General features: G+C 46.0%; 1 protein-coding gene and 1 long non-coding RNA gene across 10 annotated transcripts in view; one reads left to right on the top strand and one right to left on the bottom strand.

Moving 5' to 3' along the window:
* Positions 1–22,295, bottom strand: part of Armc9 (armadillo repeat containing 9) — a 127,885-nt gene that overhangs the window by 73,624 nt on the left and 31,966 nt on the right. For 8 of the 9 annotated variants that reach the window (XR_012447400.1, XR_012447401.1, XM_020156260.2 and 5 more), the window contains 6 exons: positions 14,659–14,693; positions 11,292–11,403; positions 8,735–8,827; positions 4,545–4,635; positions 3,015–3,138; positions 718–857 (listed from right to left, as the gene is read on the bottom strand). Coding sequence is in view for 7 of the 9 variants with exons in the window: in XM_020156260.2 (XP_020011849.1) it covers positions 718–857; positions 3,015–3,138; positions 4,545–4,635; positions 8,735–8,827; positions 11,292–11,403; positions 14,659–14,693 (595 nt within the window). In the remaining 2 variants the exon portion in view is untranslated. The remainder of the gene's footprint in view (positions 1–717; positions 858–3,014; positions 3,139–4,544; positions 4,636–8,734; positions 8,828–11,291; positions 11,404–14,658; positions 14,694–22,295) is intronic. The other variant, XM_020156259.2, reaches the window with a different exon arrangement.
* Positions 8,725–20,516, top strand: LOC141422653 (uncharacterized). Its single transcript, XR_012447403.1, has 3 exons — positions 8,725–8,891; positions 18,102–18,416; positions 18,951–20,516. It is a non-coding gene; the product is annotated as an uncharacterized lncRNA (long non-coding RNA).

The raw sequence follows: 22,295 nt of genomic DNA, 5'->3' as shown, positions 1-22,295 counted from the left end.
GAAGAAAAGTGATTAGAATCAGATAAAAATTGAAAGCTAGGGCTTTTGCCTAGGCTATTTTAGAGCAGAAGATTGAAATTATCATCATTTACAGTCAACACAGTCAGGCAGCTCAGAGTACAAAGAAGGTGAAGAGTTTTGAGCAAGCCTGCTGAGCTGGCTATCCATCTAGGTCACCTTTCTCTCCAGACCCTCTGGGAGGGAAGCAGCTCCAGCCTGGGCCTGATGCCTCTTCTGAGCAAGCATGTAAATCTCTTGCAATGGCCATGTGAACCTCCATCTCCAGGGTGAGAGGGGAAGATGAGTACCCACAAGAAGCATGGCTTCAAGAATGCCATAGCTTCTGTCACCAACTTAATCCTGGAGAATGCTGGCAACACACTTCCCTGGCTTCAGAGAAGGGGACCCTAATTCTTAACGTCCTACCTTTGAGTAATGCAAAAAGACAAAGGAAACAAAATGAATTTAGTTTCCTTTTCATGTGGGCACTGTATTTACAAAACATTCTTCCCAAGAACAGAATGGTATTCTGGCTTCAGGGACTCAGCTTCACACATAGCTTTGTGTCAGTTTTCTATAAAGGAGACAAACAGCAAGTCCTATTGGGATCACTGGGAAGCCAGACTCATGGTCAGGATCTCTGCCCATCCCCTACCAGGGTGAGTGCATGCGTGTGTGTGCGTGTACCCATGCGCAGCTGTGGAAGGGGCTGCACACCTGCACTGCGGAGGCAGAGGTTCATAAGCAAGGCCACTGCGTACTCCAGCGTGTAGTCGGACAGGCAGTCGGGGTCCTTCAGAATATCGATCAGCCAGAAGATGAGGCCATCTCGGATCATTGCAGTCTGCAGTGGGCGCCTAGGATGAAATGGCCTCAGGTGAATTAACTGGCGTGGGACTTGCCCCAAGAGGGCGCAGTGACGTGAGTCCCGGCAGAAAGACTGAGCTACAGAGGGAGTGGGTGCTGAGTAGTATTTCATGTTGAACTGAAACAACAAAACTCTTTCCCTTTTAAGGATAATGAGCTTACAAAAGGTAAGGGAGGGAGGAGGCCTCTGCTCTGAAAGCTTCCTTTTCAATACTGAAGCTTAGCAGAGTTATTTCAAATATTTAACAAGTATTTATGAACAGTGCTTCGTCTGCTTAACCCAGAAAAGAGGGCCATAGAAAAACTTCTTTGAAACATGGATTTTTACCTAAACTGTACTCTATCCAACCCAGCTCAGGCTGGAGCTATGGGAAAACCCCAACTCAATACCATTTTGACTCAGTTGTCTATAGATTAAGGTGGATTAACAACCTGGGTGATACAAATCATAAAGAATGATTTTCCACTCAAAGTCCAAGTGTAGAATCTTACAAAATCCAGGGCTAGGGGTATGGTTCAAGTGGTAAGAGTATCTGTATAGCAAGTGTACGGCCCTGGGTTCCATCCCCAGTGCTAGGAAAAAAAAAAAAATCTCACAAAATCCAATGCTTCTTCAATATGTATAATAGTAAATGTCTTATTTTTGTCAGCCTTAAGAACTTATGACATTAGCACGGTGCCACCACGAGAAGCCATCTATATTAGCTGAACATCTGAACACGAGAGGGGCCAGCACTTGTCTCTCTTGATCATCTGAAGAAGGTAGAATGACCACCCAGAGTAGTAGAGCGAGTATCTGCTCTTGCCCTACACCAACCCAATCAGTCTAACAGTAGAATCAAGGAGACCACACTGTGCATAACAGCAAGGCTTAGTTGCCTTGTTTTTTTTTTTTTTTTTGTCTTTTTTGTTTTGCTTTTTTTTTCTATTTTTTCCTTTTTTTTTTTTTTTCGGTGCTGGGGACCGAACTCAGGGCCTTACACTTGCCAGGCAAGTGCTCTTCCACTGAGCTAAATCCCCAACCCCAGCAAGGCTTAAATTACTGTTCAGAGGAAAAGAATAAATTGTCAGTAAAGATCCATATTACCAGGAAGGAGTGAATCTTCCCTGTCTTATGTAAAGTCAAGGAGAGTGAGGTGGTGCTGAGGGAGTCGGGCTCTGGAAGTTCCCACTTGACCCAACTATCCCACTCCTGGTTAGCTTGCCAGGAGAAAGGAAGATGTGCGCCCACAGAGACTGGTATCCAGGTGTGCAGAGCAGGTAAAAAGTGAAAGCCACCCAAATGCCCATCAACTGAGGAGTGCATAAACAAAATGTGAGAGTCGTATAATGGAATGCTATTTGGCAAAAAAAGGAATAAAGTACTAACGTGTGCTGTGACACAAGGACACACTTTTTATGAGTCCACTTAATGGAAATGAAGGACAAGTAAGTCTACCTGGGGCTGGGTAGGAATGAGGAGTGACTGTAAGTGGTACAAGGTGTCTTTTCATGGTGCTGGGAATGCTCTAGAATTAGGTTGTAGTGACGGCTGTGCAGCTCTGCAAATCTGCTACAAACCACTGACCTGTCCACCCACAATGGAGAATTTTTTGATATGCACAGTACACCTCAATAAGATGTCAATTTCTGAAAAGCTCTAGCAAGACGCCAGATCCAATCCAAGAAGTACCTGAGTTTTAAATTTCTGAGGAGAGCTTCCAGGTCATGACAGGGCCAGGCTGAGGAGACCAAGGCTGCTGAGATATGCACAGGCAGCCAGGAGGCTCTAACCCTGACCCCCACAGGATGAGCCATCATATGTTTCTGGTACAGGGACTGGGAGCAACTTGAAGACCATTGGTGTGTTTGTCTCAACACCCTGCAGGAGGCCCGAGGCGCAAATCTAATGCCCAGTGTTCATTAGGAGAATGCAGTGGTGCTCCCACCATAACGCCTTCCTCCAGCCCCAGAAGCCTTGAGCAGGAGAGCTTAGACCAGAGGTAAGCTCTCCAGCTCCATCTCAGAAAGTCACCCAACCTCTCCCAAGTGTTAGCAGAAAAGTAACACGTGCTCCTTGTTATGGGAATTAAATAAACACTAAATAGTGGCTGAAAAAAAAACAACCTGATTTCCTAGGCCACCATGACCCACTGCATGGTCATTACCTGAGGCTGAACTTCTGCAAGGCCCCGAGAACATTCTCCCGGGTGATGACGTCCTTGTCCTCCTCCTTCAGCCTTCCTTCCAGCATCCGCAGCACCTTTGTGTTCTGGGCAAGGTAGAGGCGACCTGGTGACATACCACAGATGAACAGGGTGAGGATGGAAAGGATTAATGTAGCAGGCTCCAAAACTACTTACTATGAAAACTTTGCTTGCACACAACACAGTAAAATTTGAGTGATTTTATGCTCTAAAAGAAATTATTAAAATATACTTCTTCTGAGCCAGGTGTGATGGTACACAACTGTAATCCCAGCACTTGGGAGGATTGAGAGTTTGAGGCCAGCCTGGGATACACAGGGAAACCCTGTCCTTTAAAAAAATTGTATTTCTCCTAAAAGTTGGTTTTATTCAACCAGCTATGTATTGAATAGAAATCTTTCCTGTAAGCTAACATAAGCCATTGCCATGTTCTATGGGGAGCACTGTCCCTCACTGAGCCTGACACACCTACAAGGAAAAAATGGGAGCGGGTGTGTTAGGAGGTCCTCAGCCTGTGCTTCTACCCACACCCCTGCTGCCTCTAGCCAGGCCCTGCATCTAGCGAAGGCAGGAGCATTACTTGGACCCTTTAATAAGCCCAGATGGTCACTACCCTGCTGTGGACTTCTGTACTGTCTCAGAGGTCACAAAGGTGTTAATTTTGACCCTCATCCCTGAGAGAGTGCTACAGGAATGGTTCTCAGTTATGCCCAGATGTAACAGCGTCTGCCAAGCGGATGGAAAACCGACAGACGCTGAGCAGATACACTTCTGGAGCATCATGCATTCATAACTTTAAAACTCTTTTATTCACACAAAAAAGACCTCACATGAGTAAGAATGCATGAGAACAATAAAGGCACTTTAAAATCACTTTGAATTTGGCATGCTATTTTTGGTATTTTCAAATCCTTCCACTGAAGGAAATATATAGTGCCTATCGGAACCAGCTTGGATTGTTTCACCAGCAGAAGTTAGAGAAAAAGTATTACCTGTTATATACTTGAAAACAATCTAAATAGAAATGCTACAAAACCAGAAGGTTACAAAGTAACCCAAAGGCAGCAAAATTTGCTCTGACAGAAACTAAGCCAATTATGACAAGAACTAGGGCCTGCGCTTGCTAGGCAGGTACTCCACCATTTGAACCAGGCCTCCAGCTGTTTTTTACTTTAGTTGACTCAGACCATGATCCTCCTACCTGTATCTCCTGAGTAGTTGGGATTACAGATGTATCCCACCACAGCCAGGTTATTTATTGAGATGGGGTCTTGCTAACTTTTTGCCTGGGCTGTCTCAAACCACAGTCCTATCTTTACCTCCTGGGTAGCTAGAATTATAGGAAGAACTAATTTTCACAAGAGACTTTAAATGAATTAAACAGTAATGAAATGAGAAAATACGGATCACTTTAAGAAATGTGGGGAGACCATTTTCACAGGAAAGCTGCTTCCGTATGATCTTGCTCTGTTCCGAGGAGGTGCGTCTCACCTTCAGCTAGGGACGCCAAAGCGTTGATGAGCCTGGCCGTGTACTGCCGAACCGCATCACTCTTGGAGTGCAGCAGCTGTAGGACACTCCTCTGTGAGGACAAGTGACAGGAGAGAACAAACAGCAATGTCAGGAGGAGGAGAGCTGTACACCTCCTCGGAGGCTCTGGCTGTCCTCTTCCTCTGCATGAATTCATTGAGGGAAATAAACAGGTTAAAGTCAAATGTGCCACTGGGGGTCTTGATTTCCAGCTAATATCTGATGACACAGGGCAGACTTCTAAATCACATGCTGAGTTATGTGGTGTCCGACACGCAGGAGGCTGTGCTGTTGACTGTCATTCCTCCTGGGCTTTTCCAGGTGAGCAGCAGAGTCCAAACACACACTTAATTCTGCTCCCTCAAGACATGACTTAATTATAACAAATGGGCTTATTAAAGGTATACATTCTCAGGGTGAATGTATAGTATAACTCCAGGAGTGGATGCCAGCCCCAGAGGGCCAGATCTCAAGGTAGTCCTAGGCAAGGAGGTACTACCGAGGTGCCGTCTCTCACTCCTAAAAGGTTGAAGAACCCAGGAACGTGCTAACCAAGGGTGTTGACCAAGTGGCTAGATCCCACCGTCCTGTCCCTGTGGCCCCCTCGAAGGGTAGGGCCGGGCAGGGTGTATCTTATGTGAGGGTAACACAGAGGGTCTCAGGCCCAGGGGGACAGAGATCTACCAAAATGGAGGGGGGAGGTGAAAGTCTAAACGCAGAACGAATGCTGAACAGAGAGCCGCCCCCGTCTGTCCCCTACTTGGCTCCCAGAATACTGGCAATCAGATCCTTACCCATCAGGGGTTGACGAAAGACTGCTCAGAGGAACATGACTGGCCAGGGAAAGAATGAGAGATCCTGAATGCAGTGGTTCCCATAACGGCCCACTGGATCCCTCGCAGTGAAGCTCTCTGTGGACAGGCCCCACTCTCCCACCTGGAATTCCCAGTGGGCTTTCAGGCTCCTCAGGGATAACCACAGACCACCAGACACCCCAGGAAAGGTTCTAACAAGAAACACAAAGCCAAAATAATGGGGCGGTGGCAGGAGGAGAAGGCTGTGTAGGTAGTCAAAAACTAAGGATAAAGTCACTGATAACTTCCTAAGTAAAGGAAGCTGAAACATCTGTGAAAGAAGATAATACTATTTAAAAATAAGAGCAGGGCACCAGTGGCTCATGCCTGTAATCCTAGATACTCAGGAGGCAGAGATCAGGAGGATTGTGGTTCAACGCCAGCCCAGGAAAATAGTTCTCAAGACCCTATCTTGAAAATACCCATCACAAAACAAAACAAAACAAAACAAAACAAAAAAAAAAAACGGGCTGGTAGAGTGGTTCAAGGTATGGGCCCTGAGTTCAAACCCCAATACCACAAAAAGAAAAACTCAACAAAAAGACTGGAAAATAAATATGAGGAACTACCAGAAAGTAGAACAAAGAGAGAAAAAAAAAAAAAAAACCAGTAAAAACAGAAAAAGAGAAGTGAAACAGAGAGCCAGTTCAGGAGGGCCAACATTTAGAAAAAGTGAACAGAGCCAACAGAAGGGAAGAAATCCTCAACACAATGAAGAAATTCCCAGAACCAAAGCTGGCAGATTGAAAGGGCCACAAATGATGAGCTCACTAGGCTAGGTGCATGGCTCAAGGAGTAGAATGCCTGCCTACCAAGTTCACGGCCCAGAATTCAAACCCAGGGCTACCAAATCAACAACAAAAAATAATGCGTTCACAACCATGGACCAAAACCCATCTCATGAAGGCCACCAAAGGGAAAAGCATTAACAATGGTGCTAAAATGAAGATCCAACCTCTTCTAGAGAGAAGAAAGCAAGATACATACAAAAGGCCAGGAAATACAATGGCTTTAAATCTCGTAACAACACAAATGGAACCCAAAGGTAAAGGAGTAATGTCTTCAGAATTCTAAAGGGAAATTTTTTACAACCTAGAACTATATACAAAAAATAAAGACATTTTCTGACTGATCTCAAAAACAGCTGTCTATGTATTCTTGTCTAGTAGTTATTAAAGAAGGATGTGCTCTGCCGAGAGAGTAAGTCAGGCAAGAAGATGATGGGTGGGGATATAACTCAGGGGCAGAGCACTCTCAAGACCCTGAGTTCAATCCCTAGCACTGAAAACAACAACAACAAATCCATACACACAAAAAACCCAAACAAACAATAACAGAAAAGGATGGAAGGAGATGGTAAGGAAGAGTGGAAACTGCTCCAATTCAAGAAAGGGGAAAGGATTGGTGGAAGTGTGGAGATGAGAGATACCCCCGCCCCACCTTACTTGTTCATGAAAAGAAAGGGAGTGCAATCTCCAAGCTTCTAAGGCCAATAAATTTCTGTTTCTTAATCTGGGTGATGGAAAAGTAGTATAGCTACTCTTTAAACTGTTTCCAAATATTCTGTATACTCACCTTCAAGAATAACAACTGAAAACATGAATTTGGATTTATTTAGGAACTGGGCTTTTGTATAGATAAATACATTATGTTAAGTAGGTAAAACTGTCAGATGTGAACAATTTGACATCGGCACCTCCATAGAAGTGTAACTAACTATGTGATGTCAAACCAACTCAACTAAAATGGAAGTCTCAACTCACTGCAGTTTCATTTGATTGATTCAAGTTGGAGTTTTTGGTCCAGGGAACTGGTTCCCAAAGCACCATCTCCTGAAAGCTTGATGGAAATGCCAGTTCCCAGGCCCCGCCCAGCTCTACTGGACACAATCTGTAGGTGGGGCCCTTTTCTGGTTCTAAAGAGACCTTCAGGTGACAGTGAACTAACCAACCATCAGCTGGATTCCACTGAACAGGTTAATTTGCTCCAGTGTCAGGGCAGCCTGGCATCCATTGTAATACAGGGCTTTCCTGCTTTGCAGTCTCTAACATTGTTACAGAACTCCTGCTTATTCCTTCTTTAAAGAACAAACCACAGAAATTAACATAGCAACTCCTGGATGAAATTGTGCTCTTTCTTCAGTGGCTTTACAGATCATAGCATCTTAACAAAATCAAGTATCAGAAAATGTGAGAAACCTTTTATCAGAGGATACTTTGTTTTTTTAATGTAAAATCAAGAAAGGAAAAAAACCACTGCCAAATGAACTATAGCATATCATTGACTGTGTGATATACCCCAGACGCATAGTTATTAAAATGGAGGGGAAAAGTGCATCTCAGACTCGGTGAAGGGCTGATAGAGTGGCTCAAGTGATGGACCTAGTAAGTGTGAGGCCCTGAGTTCAAACCCCAGCACCACCAAAAAAAAAAAAAAAAAGACTCAGTAAAACATGATAGTTATGAAGAATCTGGCCAGGCATAGGGGTGCACAGCTGCAATCCCAGCACTCGGGAGGCTGAAGCAGGAGGATTGTGAGTTCAAGGCTAGCCTGGGCTACAAAACAAGACCCCATCTCAAAACAACACAGAACACCAACAACAACAAAAACAAAGAATCTGTATTGAATTTCCTCTTTGAACTTGAGTTTGGAAAGCATAAAAAATACATTATTCAGCTGCTTCTATCTAGTAAAAGTCCCCAAGCACTTAGAACAGCTGCTTGGTTTGTCTCTGCAGAGACTTGCTGCCTGCTATTTTCCTTTTCTCAAAATTCCTAACTCTTTCCCATCCCCCACCGCTCACCACAAGTCCTGACAACTGAGCATGGCTTGGATGCAAAAGGTAGGTGAGCAGTGTGAAAAGGGAAAGACTAGGGAATTTTCTTTCCTTTTTTTTGGGATACTGGGGCTTAAACTCAGGGCCTCGTGCTTGCTAGGCAGACACTTTACCACTTCAGTCACTCTGCCAGCCCTGTTTTGTGTTGGGTATTTCTGAGGTAAGGTCTCGAGAATTATTTGCCCAGGCTGGCTTCAAACTGCGATCCTCCTGATATCTGCCTCCTGAGTAGCTAGCATTGCAGGTGTGAGCCACTGGCACCTGGCTAAGAGTGTGGAATCTGAGAACATGGCAGCAAGCCACTGAAGAAATGACCAAGAGGCAGTTCTAGCTTGCTTGGACACAATGTGAGCGACAGATCTGACCAGCTATCAAGCTCAAGGCTGACACAGTGTCACCATGCTGAAATGTGCAGAGAAGGTCCTTCCCTATGGTCAAAGGTCCTGCCTCCTCTTACCAACCTGGTTGTGGCTGTGACAGTCCAAGAGGTCATTGCTGACATAGGCTTGCAGAACCGTCTCTCTTTGCTCTCCAGGATGGGATGTGGTTAAGCGCTGGAGGGAAGAAAATCAGAACAGGACCCAAGTCTTAATGTGGAAAAAAATTTCCTCACTGCAGGTATGGTTTTTGTTTTGATTTTGTTTCTGTTTTTGAGACGGGGTCTTGCTATGTACTCAGGCTGGCCTTGAACTTACTATCCTCAGCAGGTATGGTTTAAACAGCACTTAATACAGTAACAGGAATTGAGCACTGAGTCAAACAAAATAAATATAATGGGTTGAGAAGGCTAGTCACCCAGACGTTGTGCTTCCTGAGGGTGATGTGGAGAAAGATGGAGTCAGCATACGTAGGAGAAGTGAATGGGCTCAATTCCCAGGTTATCAGAATGCAGATAACAGAGCTCGCCAACACCTAGAAAGACTAGAGTGGGCCCTGAAAGGTGAGCAGACTGTTAACCAGCCCTGGGGAAGGTGAGTGTGGGGGATGGGGAAGCATGGTCCAGCTCAGAAAGGTACCAAAAAATGCAGGGTGATAGTAGATCAACAGGTAGGGTCCCAGGCAGACTGTAGAGGGCTCTGAATGCATGTCATGCCAAGTAATTAGGCTTTATCTTATCCTACAGCAATAATTTGTGAGTGTGTGTGTATGTGTGTAGAGAGTTACTAGCTGGAAATTTATGGACTTTCGGAAGCTAATATATCTGATATGCTATAAGAATTTACATAATGTCCAGAGAGGAAGAAGAAACTTTTGTGTGGGGAGCACATGAAATGCATGTGTTCACATGGTACAGACAGATCTAAGAATATGAGAACCGCATGTGCCTGACGTGAACAGATGTGCTCGTTTTTCCAGGAAAGTCTTAGTAGATAAATACTTTGAGGCTGCAGGCTCTGCTCTGGATAAAGAGAAGCTGGGTGTGTAGAGAACATCCTGGTTCTCAGCATGGACAAAGGTCAGGCAAGAGCCCCAGATGTGACACAACAGACCAGAGCACTATGGAGGCCTCCCAGGGAGGTAGGGGTTGCTAGCAGACCTGCCTGACCCCCATGGCCCAGGGAGGCCATGAGGGAAGAAGGGTCTCTGCTGAAGGAATGTGAAGACTGCCACATCAGGAGGCTGCTGCCTTTTGTTCTACCACCAGACTGTCCCACCCCAGTCAATTGACTCCCACAACACTAGAGCAGGCACCATGGCCTGAACACAGGGCTCTCCCTACTGGCTCTGGGTGCATCCTCAGTCTTCTTTCTGCCACATTCTAGGATTTACTACCAGATACCTGTGAGGACTGTTTCTACTCAGAGATGGGGAAATTGATGCCAAGATACTCTGAAATCTGAGAATCGGTGAAAGGGTTTGACACTAACACAGGGTGAGTTAGAATGGATCATTCAGTGGAAGAGCCAACCAGTGTTGGCTTAAGTTAGCAGTTCTCAAAATATAGTCTAGGGAACCTGACTGGCAGTGGAGTGGGGAAGAGTCCCTACTACTCTTTTTTTAAGGGGTCTACAAGGACATGATTATTTTCACAGTAATATTAAGACATGATTTGCATTTTCATGATTAATATCTGAGGCTAGATGAAGCGTGACACTGTGGCAAATCAAACACAAAAGCAGATTTGAGAATCCAGCTGTCCCCCATGAAGCCAGACAATAAAGAAATTGCAGCTGGGAGCTGGTGGCTCATGCCTATAATCCTAGGTACTTGGGAGGCTGAGATCAGGAGGATAGTGGTTAGAGGCCAGTTGGGCAAATAGTTCATGAGACCCCTAGCTCCAAGATAACCAGACTGGAGGTGTGACTCAAGCAGTAAAGTGCCTGCTTTGTGCTTGCAAACCCAAGTCCCACCAAGAAAAGAAACTTGCAAAGGCATGAAACATTGCCCTCTTCTAATTTTGTTTGGAAACAGTTATTTTTCATAAAAATGTTATTTTGTTACCTATTTTACATAAATTAATAAATATATATAAAGTTTTCTCAGTTTTAACTTCAAATATAATAGACAGTCAGATGAAATTCACATAAACACAATTTTTTGGGGTTCTCAATAATTTTTAAGCACATGCAGGGGTCTGAGACCAGAAGGGTTGAGAAAGCTGGTTGAATCCCAGACCTGAAGACTGGGAAGGAAGGTGCAAACCTAGAGGTGGCTTAATCTTACTTGTGATGTGCTAGGGTTTGTCCTAGGGTCTTCCCAGAGTGGCCATCTTACAACACCTGCACACAGGGGTCCCTGCGGAGTTGCCAGCATCCTGGCTGCACACTGGTGTGGACCCCTGAGCTGAGCGTGGCTCCTAACCAGGGAAGGGCAGGATGACAGGGCAGCTCACTGTCACAGTACCACGTGAAGGCAATGACAACTGATGCCACAGCTATTTCAGAGCTTGTTTTTCTTGCTGGCAGCATGAGGAAAGGTTTTTGGTAGAAGGGTTATAAGATACAAGCAAGCAGCCAGCAAGAAAAGCAGACTGATCTTTTGTTTTTCAATTTTTAACTTCAAGGCAAAGGTACCTACCCAGCGCAGAGCCTGCAACAAGAAGGCTTTCAAGCGGTCACTCCCCCAAATTAAATCCTTCTTCAGTTTCTCATAATCCAGGGAGGGCAGTAATGGAACATCCTTCAACTTCCTATTTAGCATTGCAAGTTCAAAGAGAAGAAAAAAGGGGCAAAGGGTCACATTCATTACACCTGCTGAGCTTCAAGACATCACTAGAGAGCTGTTTAGACAGGAATGGCCCAGTGGCCTGGCTGTCCCACAAAGGACTCCAGATTTCCACAGGGAGGGCTGGCTTCCAGGATTCCCCCAGCCTCAACCTGCTCAGTGCTGCCTGTTCCAGTAGATGGACTGAGGTTTTGTATTACCTCTTGCTAAAACAAGGGTCTCTACCTGATCAATGTTAAAAAACACTCTCTTAGTGGTAGAGCACTTGCCTAGCAAGCATGAGGCAGTTCCAATACCACAGAGGGGGAAAAAAAGGAATAAAAGCATTGCCTTCACCTTAGGCCAGGGCTCCCTCTGATGGCAAAGAAATCACCTTGGAGAACTTCCACAGAAGTTCTGCTCAGAATTCTGAGCAAAGACCGAAGACTATTAGCATCTGCATGGCCCCAGCGTTCTACCTAAGACTCTGAAGCCACTGTCCCCATCAAGCCTGGGGAATATGAGGGACAGAGCCCGGGTCTGGAGCAAGCTAGAGGGATAACTAGACCCTTGGGGAGGCAGAGGACGTGGCCAGGGAGCAGCCTGTGAGAAGGTTGTAGGACAATTTGCAAACTCTCCTCAGGGAAACTCCACAGACTCTAGGAGAAGCCAGACTTCAATGGAGAGAGATCTGACTGGAGTGGACTATCCTTAGGCTGACCCAACACCCGCCTTTGGTCACCCAGAAACAAAAGGAAGCCCTTTGGATTCCTTGTTACTGAAACAAATGTCCTCACATTTTGTTGTTCTGTGAATAAAAGATTAGAGTGAGAGCTGAAAGGCGTCTCTGGTCCACAGCATTGTAGCAATGTTGCTTCTACCTGGTGATGGTATGTGAGAGTCGTGTAAGATGTCACCACTGGGGAAGCTGGGGTAATCTATAATTACTTCAAAATAGAAAACTAAAAACCAAAACAAGGTAAAAATCGGATTCTTCACAGCCTCAAGGAAAAAAGGAGGTCACGTAACATATACAGATTGGTGAAAAGACTGAAGATGTAGGGTTGCACTTGTTTTGAAGTGTGGAATTGAAACTGAGATAACAGCTCAGGGAAGTAGGATTTCAGTTACGTCACACTTTCTTCATGTTTCAATAGCATGCGAATTTTCTACAAAGAGCATGCATTACTTAAGAAAAATTCTATACTAGTTTTTTTTTGGTGGAACTGGGGTTTGAATTTAGGGCTTCTCACTTGCAAAGCAGGTTCTCTACCACTTGAGCCACACTTCCAGCCCATTTTGGTCTGGTTATTTTGGAGCTGGGGTCTCAAGAACTTATTTGCCTGGGCTGGCCTCAGACCACGATGCTCCCAATCTCAGCTTCCCAAGTAGCTAAGATTACACGCATGAGCCCACTGGCGCCTGGCTTTGGTTTTTTGAGACAGGGTCTTGCTGTGCAGCCCAGGCTGACTCAAGCTCATGATCGTCTTGCCTCAGCCTCCCAATGCTGGATTACAACATTACTATATCTTAATGTTAGCTTTTATTTTACAAACAGGATGCAGCAAGAGGGCCAGAGGAGAGGGCAACAGACAAGCTGTCAGTACCTTCTATTTTCTACTCCAGCAGGAAGCTCACAGACACATGCATGAGACTTTTTTCTTTACCTTTTTTCCTGAGGAAGATACTATTTTGAGTTTAGAGCTACTTTCACAATTCCAGTGTTAAGTCACTGGTCAGTATTCTTCAAAAGTGCCAAGGTAGCCGGGCGTTGGTGGCTCACACCTGTAATCCTAGTTACGCAGGAGGCAGAGATCAGGAGGATCACGGTTCAAAGCCAGCCTGGACAAATAGTTTATATAAGTTTCTATCTCGAAAAAACCCATCACAAAAAAAGGGCTGGTGGAGTGGCTCAAGGTGTAGGCCCTGAGCTCAAACCCCAGTATGGCAAAAAAAAAAAAGAAAGTGCCAAGGTCATAAGGACAAAGATGAAGAACATTTTAAATTCAAGAAACTTCTGGGTCAGAGAAAGTTCTGGATAGAACAAGTGTAAACTGTAAACACAGCCTATATCAGTGCTGACTTCCTGATTCTATTAACTGTACTGGGCTTGTGAAATAATTCTTTTGTTGTTGCTTATTTTGGCTTTTAGTTTTTTCTTTTGAAATAATTAGAGAGTCATAGACAATGGGTGAAGAGTATGCATTATTTCTGTAACTCAAAATTATGTTAGCATTTTTTGCAGTATTGAGAATTGAACTCAGGCCTGGAGCTTGCTAGACAAGTGCTGTACCATTTGAGCCATACCCCCAATCCAAAAAGATGATTTTAATTTAAAATTTAAACAGGCTCTTATTCTAGACTAAAGCATTCCAGCTGCAAGGTGAAGTCTGGTCAAGCTCTCCAGCTGGGGTGCTTGCTCTGGAGGGAAGGAGGTGTGCCATGTCTGGGCTGTATTTTATGCCTGTCCGTGAGGGCAAGTCTGCCCGCTAGGCTCATGACCAAGTGACCTAGCCACTCTCCCATTGACCAAAAACTTGTCACGCTTCTCCTCTGTCCTCTTTAATGTCCTCCATAAGCTCACCCCCTTTCTTCTCTGTAGGTGGCCTTGTGCCTTAAGTCACCGAGAATAGTATTAGCAAACCTCCAGATGGTGTTTATGACTCCCTGGCACTGTACTGTGTACTTCAACACATCTACTTGTTTCTGTCCTCACAACAATCCTATAGTAGAACTACATTCTCATGGAATGAGGAAGCTGAGGCACAGAGAAGATCACAGAGCCAGTGGCAGGAGCAAACAGGCTGAGGTTGGTGTCACTCAGGCAGGAAGCAGGTGATGACCACCTCGGATGTATGATCAATCTCACAGCTCCCACCACAAAGCTGTCTGGGGCTCACCAGAACCTATCTGAGTCCTCACGTCCAAGTTCAAGGTTTACACTTGCTGCCACAAGACACGCTTAAGACATTGCAGTGTTCTGTAGACTGCGCTGAGACAGGAAATTAAGTGTATTTCATAGAAAACCATAGGAATGATTCATCAGCTTACCATCTGATGCCAGCTCACCAAAGCAAGAGAATTAACTTGAAAAGCTAATGCTAGTTTAATAATATCACTTGCAGTTACTGGTACTCCCTTTCATTCCACATGTAGCTGGGTGTTTACTAAAGCTACTTTGAATTCCAGCTTTACATATAGCTGCTCTTGTTAATAAAAATTCCTAAGAGCAATTACTTACCCAGGTGCCAAGGAGGCTCGTAACATGGTTGAGGCCTGAGGGAAAGGAGACAGAAGAAAACAGTTTGTTAACCATTGATAGTAACGTATTAACCCTGACTCGTTCTAACAGCCCCTAACCAACAATGTGCACTTGGCTACAGGGTTCTCCAACCAAAGTCATTTATGATTTAAAGCTGCAGCCTGCACTACAGCTGACGCCCATCACAGACCACCTGCCGTGTGTCTGCTGAGACAAAACACATGGGTCTCCCAGACTCAAAACAGGCATTTAAAGCTGCCTAGTCAAAGACACCAAGAACAAAAATGTGAATCATTACATGTTCCTTGTTTACTCTTTACTAAGATTTCTCCGTGAGTATAAAAATAACATAAGCACTTTGTACCACGAACACTCCAGAAGCGTTTAAAGAAGACATTACCAATCCCTCCAACCCCACTGCTGCAGGCCAGATCAGTGCCGCTTCATGGATGTGTGCTCTGTCCCATCTATCTTGTGTGCTGTGGTTTGGTTTTGTTCATGTATATATGCAGGTATGTGTTTATTTATTGCGAGTACTTGGGCCTTAAGCTTGCCAGGCAGGCGCTCTACCACTTGAGCCACACTGCCAGCCCTTTCTGCTTTAGTTAATTTTCAGATAGGGTCTTGCTTTTATGCCCTGAGCAGCCAGGACCACGATCCTCCTGTTTACATTTCCCAAGTAGCTGGGATGATAGGTGTATACCACCATGCCTAGCTTTTCATTGGCTGAGATGTGGTCTCGCTGTTTGCTGTTTGAAGACTGGCCTCCAACCACAATCCTCCTGATCTCCACCTTCCCTGTAGCTAGAAATTCAGGCATGAGCCACCACACCCAGATGCAACATATAATTTCTTTCTTTTTTTTAACCACTATAGGCAGTACCGTATTAAACATGCACTAAAATAGATTTGAGAAATATAACCAAATATAGTGAGTGGTGCTGTTTGGACCAATTAAAATAAACCAACTGTAAAAGTTATTTTGGAATATAAGAGAAATTTGAGTATGGACTGGACTGAAGTTAGATGACACTAAGGAATTAGAGGATGGCATTTGCATTGTGGTTACATGTATTTTGTTTGTTTTTGAAACCTCCATCTGTCAGAAATGTTTATTTCCTGGCAAAATGGTATATTTGAACTTGGCATTAAAGAACTCCTCTATAAATAGAGGAGAAGAAAGGAACCAAATTAGTCAAATGCCATTAATGGCTGACGCTGGCTAGTCAGGGGCACAGAGAAATTCTCTCCACTTGGGGTATTTGAAAATGTCACTCTTGTGCTCCCAACTCTGGGTAGCGTGCCTGGCTATATAGACATTCAATCCACATTTGTTGAATGACTGAAGACTAACTCAAGTGTCACTGAGAGTCCTCTATTGATTAGTCAGTAAGTGGCCCAAGCCAATGACCTATTATTCCTTCCTTCTGCCAGGCTGACAGACCACACAGATTCCCACCTTGCAGGCATCAAACCCCACCTTTAAAGTACGTATGAAAACATATATACTTTGGCCCTTGATTGTTTTACTTCAGTCAATTACCTATTCCTGTTGTTAGCTGAGTGAACCATTCAGAAAATAAGTTTGACATGCCATCTAAGTTAGTCACCTAATACCTAGGTAAAGACATGAAGAGGGTAAGACAGTGAAACAACTGGGTCATGGTCACCCTAAAATATTAGCATAATACTTACATCACAAAGAAATGTTTAAGAATTACTAATATTTGCTGACCCCTATTTCCCCAAATAAAATTCAATACTTCTTTTTCATAGCTATAAGAAGTTTTCTATCTTTTAAAATACTGATCCCTGCTGGGCTCTGGTGGCTCATGCCTGTAATCCTAGCTACTCAGGAGGCAGAGATAAGGAGGATTGTGGTTTTAAGCCAGCCCGGGCAAATAGTTAGCGAGACCCTGTCTCAAAAAAACCCTTCAAAAAATAGGGCTGGTGGAGTGGCTCAAGATGTAGACCCTGATTTCAAAACCCAATACTGCAAATAAATAAGAAAATAAATAAAACACAGATCTGCATTTGCTAAACTCCCCTCTTCCTATGTGCCCATGAAGAAGTTAGCTGAAAAGCAGGAGCAGCTGGCTGTCTGGTAAGTAGTCAGTATGTCAGACAAACAGTATTGAGACCTTAGTACCTCATGAAATGAAGACCAGCAGGGCAGAGCCAGAGCAGGCTGAGGCTTTTGGTTCATTTGGCAAGGACTTCCTGACTGCCCACTGTCTGCCAGGTGAACAAAGCAAGTGTCTTTTCTGGAGAGCTCCCAATCCAGTGGGAGAAGAAATGGTCAAGGAGCTCTCTGTGCCTCAGTGTCCCCATCTGTACTATTGGCACCTCCTCAGTCTTGCCGATTCTGCCCCTGTTTTCTTACACCCATTACTTTTCCTCCGGTCCCTGCCAGGGACTTCCTATCCCCTGGCTGCCTTGAGAGCTTCCTAACCACAGCCCCTTCACATTTATTGAAGGCTTCGTGTGGTGACTCGCTTCCTGCACTGTTCTGTCCACTTTAGATGAGGCAATATGGAGACTGAGGACCTTGCTCTGGACCAAAAGCCCAATCTGGAGCCTGGTCCCAGGGCCCATGCTTGCTCTGCCCACCACCATCTTCTACCCTGGCCTTCCTGTTACTCTCAGCTGAGGGGCATTTACCATCACATGGGCGCCATGCCCATCTCCTCACCCTCCAGTCTCCTTCCTCCCGAACTGTGTTAGTGAGACAGTTCCCAGCTTCTCATCTCAGGGCAGAGCTGACTTTCCTCAGCAGCTGTTGCATGATCTACAAAGTTTTCAGAAGCACTTGCTACATCACATGCCAGCCATGTTTCTCTTTCTCTCTAGTGGCTCCCAAGTGGGGGTGACTGTGTCCCTGGGGATATTTGGCAATATCTGGAGAGAGTTTGGGGTGACAAAAACAGGGGTGGTGCTACTGGTTTCTAGCGGGCAGAGGCCAGGGCTGCTGCTAGCTACGCTATCCACCTCACGGAACAACCAGGATCAGATAGCAAATTTGAGGTTGGGAAACCCCACCCTAGAAGTGTCTGTTCTTTTGCTAACCATCTTTCCACCTGTTAACTATCGGCTTGGCACAGCACAGTGAGGGTCTCTTCTGACATAAGGACTTTCAGTTATATCTGTAGTGCATAGGAGGCATCTGCCTAGATAGGTCAGTGAGGACAGTGCTATAGGTTGAGACCCCAGGAGGGCAGAGCAAGTCAGCATAGCTTTCCCTGCCCCACCCATCTGTGTCAAGCTCCTCCCTCTGATGGGCTGCTAGAGGTAACACCAACACCTGGTAATGATCTTGCCCAAAGCATAGGAAACTCACAGCAAGCCACAGCGTCTGCTTTCTCCCCTTGCTAGAAGTGTAATAAATCAATGCTCTGCTGACGATACTTTGTCTCCATGTGCAGGTTCTCCCGCAGGCTGCGACCATGGCTATAGCTGCCTGCTCTCAGAAGTCACCACTGTAGCTGTGGGCACTGTGGCATCTATGCAGCATGGGCACAGCTTCAACAACAGGCAAAGAGCAGCCCCAGCAGAACAAGATGGGGTCCCCCAAATCATCAGTCACAGTCAGAGTGATTCCCTCCACTGAGCCAACACAGCAGAAGCACGCCCAAAATAAGAAGCCACTAAGGAGGCCACTCAGGAGTTCATGCTGAGAGCTCAGAGAAAGGCCCACCATGGCTAGGGGGCATCAGAAGGAAGCCAATGCTCCCAGACGGGTGAGTGGACAGGTGTGGCCTCCCATTTGTGGATGTGTTCAGAGAGCTCGGGATCAGGTGCAGGGGCTCAAGTGGCAGAGTGGCCTGTTTGCTACACAGGAGGCCCTTGAGTTCAAACTCCAGTACCACCAAAAAATAAATAAACAAACAAATAAATAATGATTAGGCACAACATGAAGCAAAGTGCTCCTCAGGTGTCCCAACTGAGGATGGCCCTGTCCATGAGGGTGTGCAGCCCTTTCCCACAGGACTCACCAGAGTCCTTGGTGAGCTTCAGTGTTGGGGATCTCACTGGATAGCAAGTCTCAAGCTTCCTAAACCAAAGCTTGTTTGGTTCTGGAGCAGGGAAATCCTGTGGGACTAGTTTGCAGGCACATGCATAGAATCACTGCTCTACAGACATAAGAGTAGCCCAGTGAGGGGCAGAGGGTGGTGGCTCCACCACAGCAGCAGCTCCTGCTCAGGGAGCTCCTGTCCCCCAAAGACCAGGCTCATTTCCCTGCCCCTGCTCATGTTGCTATCTGTGCTGTTCAGACATAAACAGGGATGGCAGGACCCCTTGATGTGATCTCCATAGAAGTTCAGATAACCACAATGCACTCATGAGACAATGTGCCTCAGCCTGGGGACAGCAGAGACAGTGGAGGCCACAGACCTGGAGGAGCAGTCCCACAAAGCAGAGAAGGGAGGCTGCTGTGAGGAAGGAGGCCTGCACAGCAAGAGAAATGTCTCCCCGTGAAGCACTGATCAAGGGGGAACATGACTGGCCACTTTCAGCACCTGAATCCTTTCTGGATCACCGAGATGAAAACAAATAGACAGGCTCAATCAGAAAGGTCACTCCAATTGCCACTGAGTGAATGACCAGCAAGGTGACAGCACTGAGACAGTAGAAGGCAACTGAAAATCAGTAGAGAACTGGGAAGAGCCTGACCAACACCAAGCAACTGGGACATGGAGGAGGAAGCTCTTCCAGATCCCAGTGACCAACAAACACAGGTGAAGGGGAGGAAGAGGCCCTGGACAAGCCCTGGTGCTCCATGGAGTGTTGTTCACTGGGACAAAGGAGCCCAATGTGCACACACAAAATGTGAACTTGTCATATGCTCACAGGATGAGCCTGGAAGTCTGTGTTTGGAGCTCAAGAAAGTTCTGACTAATAATTAGGCCAATCACAGTTCTACCAGCTGGTTGAGGTAGGAAGGTGTTAGTGCCTCACATTACCAGGTATACAGGACAGGCACTGATGTGTAGCAGGGAGAGAGGAGCTTGGTAAGCCACTCCTCTATCCACAGGGCTCTGGACCCAGAAAGACTTCCTGAAATGTGATGGTGATATGGGCTAAAGGCAAGTGTTTGGCCATCTGTTAGGAAAGTCAGAGGGGGAAGGTGAGGCTGTAGATCCTGAGCTTCAAGCCAGAGTGAGGGCCACACAACCAGAAGCTCCAGAAAGTCTCCTCAGCAGAGCTGCACACAGCAAGGCCTGAACAACTGTACACACCATCCCAAGAGGAGTGACCATAACCACCGCAGTCCTCAGGGACTTTATTAGAGTGTGGTGAACACATATAAGATTGCTGTTGTATTGATGGACTGTATTGTGTTCAAGTATGGAAAACTGTTGAAATAAGAATTATTAGCTAGTGTGTGTTAGGACTTAGAAACCAAGCCAGAGAATGACAGGCGATATGCAAATGAGCCAACCCTAAGGTGGCAGTGCTGATAGCAGAAGCTATGAGGTCAACACCGGGTATATAAACTCAGAGCCAAAACCCAAACCTCGCTCAACCCCTGAACACTAGAGACCACACTGTCAGAGTCTGTCCTGAGGCTCTGACCTGGAGGCAGCCGCCACTTGAGAGCGTGCCCCTTCTCCCGACGACCACTGGGTGTCGCCGGTGAACTGCGAGACCGGACCTGCAACTGAGAGCAGCCGTGAGGATTTCCCAGAGCTCCGCTGCACTCCCCTCATCGGCTGAGAAGATGTCGCATGGTGAGCAAGGCTTGGGGAAGGCCTGAATAAGTTCCTGGCTGGCTAGAGTAACAGGGGACAGGACATTAGGATCCGTGAGAGAGTGCTGTGTATATTTGTTTGAATAAAATCCTGTTTTCTGAAATAAGTCTCCTGAGTACTGTACTACTTACCCGTACTCGATTGAACCATAAATGCTCACGACATAGAGCCAAGGTAGTGGGTGTAAAAGCAGACATCCTCTAAGGGGCACATGTTGAGGGCCCTTCATAGATTCACTGGTATCAGATGGAAGTATTTTAACATTTACTTCCAATGGGACCTTACCCAGAGTTGTGGAACAAAAGAAAGGTTAATCCTCAGAACCTACAAACCTAGGTGGGCACTGGGACTCACTCAGGGCACTGTGGCTTGGATCTCTGCCTTGAGAGTTGGCCTACGTTGTGCCTCATGTCATCTGCCCACTGCCCACTCCTGCCAGGGACAGACCCTCTGCCTCGGGTGGGAAGGGCCCCTGTCCTTGAGTGTCTCTGCATTCACAGGCACCAGGGAAGGTGGAGGAAGAGGAGGCAAAGATGGTCCAAGCACTTTCACACGCTACAGGAGCATGTAAAGACAGCTACGGACTGGAAAGCCATCTCCCTGGCGGAGAGAGGAACAGCTGAATGTATCAGTGCTCTCACATTAAAACTTTAAAGATAAGGGAAATGCAAACATGCAACAAGGACAGAGAAGACTCCCAAAAATGAACTGTTATGCCAGGCATGATAGAGTACCCTCAGAATCCTAGCACTCGAGAGGCTGAGGCAAGAGGACTGTGAGTTCAGGGCTAGCCTGGGCTACATAGCAAGACCCCATCTCAAAAATGAAGGGTAGAGGGAAGAACTGTTAAGTTAAAGAAACAGTTTCAGCACAGTATTATGGAAACCTTAATTTTATATACTTAAAGGGTCTAGAAGGACACACAGGCCACAGGGGTAGCTAGGGTAGCTACAGGAGGCAGATGAGATGGGCCACACAAGAGGGAAGGAAGCACATGTGCTTTAGCTGAAAATGTTAAAATGCTGTTTTCCAGTGAACATACTCATGTGGCCCTGACCCCAACTCCTTGGACAAACTGACTTTCAACAGATGTAGAGAGGGCTACTGTGCTACCTGTGAGGCACACGAAGTCTGACCGAGAAGCAGGTCCCCTGGTGAGCACCAGGTTCCTGCAAATCTGTGTTGCATGACTTATGTAATCTTAGAGCTACTGTCCTGGAGCTGCTCAATGATGGGAATACGTTCCAAGAAATGCGCTGTTACACGATATGATCATGCAAACATCACAGAGTGCCTTCACACAATCAGCCACGGCTATGATGACAAAGTCTCATCAGACTCCACAGTGTCTATGGTCTGCTGTTGGCCCGAATGCTGAAATGCCATTGTGTGGCATAGCTGCTGCTCTTATGTAGTCTTGGAAAATTGTTTGCTTTTTTTTAATCTCCTGTGCCCTAAGGGGAAACTCTGACTCCTTTTCACTAGGTTGCTGATAACATAATCTGATTTCTCTCTATCCCAGTTTTGGAGCCTGATAAGATAAAGACAAGTGAAGGCAAGCCTGGGGTTAGAGTGGTGATATGCAGGGTCAAACTGTTAGGCCACCTGGGAGAATTCTCTACCTCAAAAAAACCTGATTCTGTCATTACTAATCCTTCTGGCAACACATGGGTCTGCCTGCCAGCTACAATGATGCAGGTAGCCTTTGGATAGCTATTGGGGCATGAGCCAGACAAGGGCAGGAGCGCACTTCTTCCCTCTCCTGGTGTTTCCAGTGGGGTGCTCCCCCAGAGTGACCTTTCCTGTCCTCAAGGAGGGGTAACCCACTGGATTTGTGGGATTGGAGCCAGCCTGTCCTCTCCTGCC

Source organism: Castor canadensis, chromosome 4 (genome assembly GCF_047511655.1).
Source record: "Castor canadensis chromosome 4, mCasCan1.hap1v2, whole genome shotgun sequence".
In the NCBI taxonomy this organism is placed as follows: domain Eukaryota; kingdom Metazoa; phylum Chordata; class Mammalia; order Rodentia; family Castoridae; genus Castor; species Castor canadensis.
The sequence above is the reverse complement of the archived record's forward strand: the minus strand, read 5'-3'. Positions and strand labels throughout refer to the sequence as shown.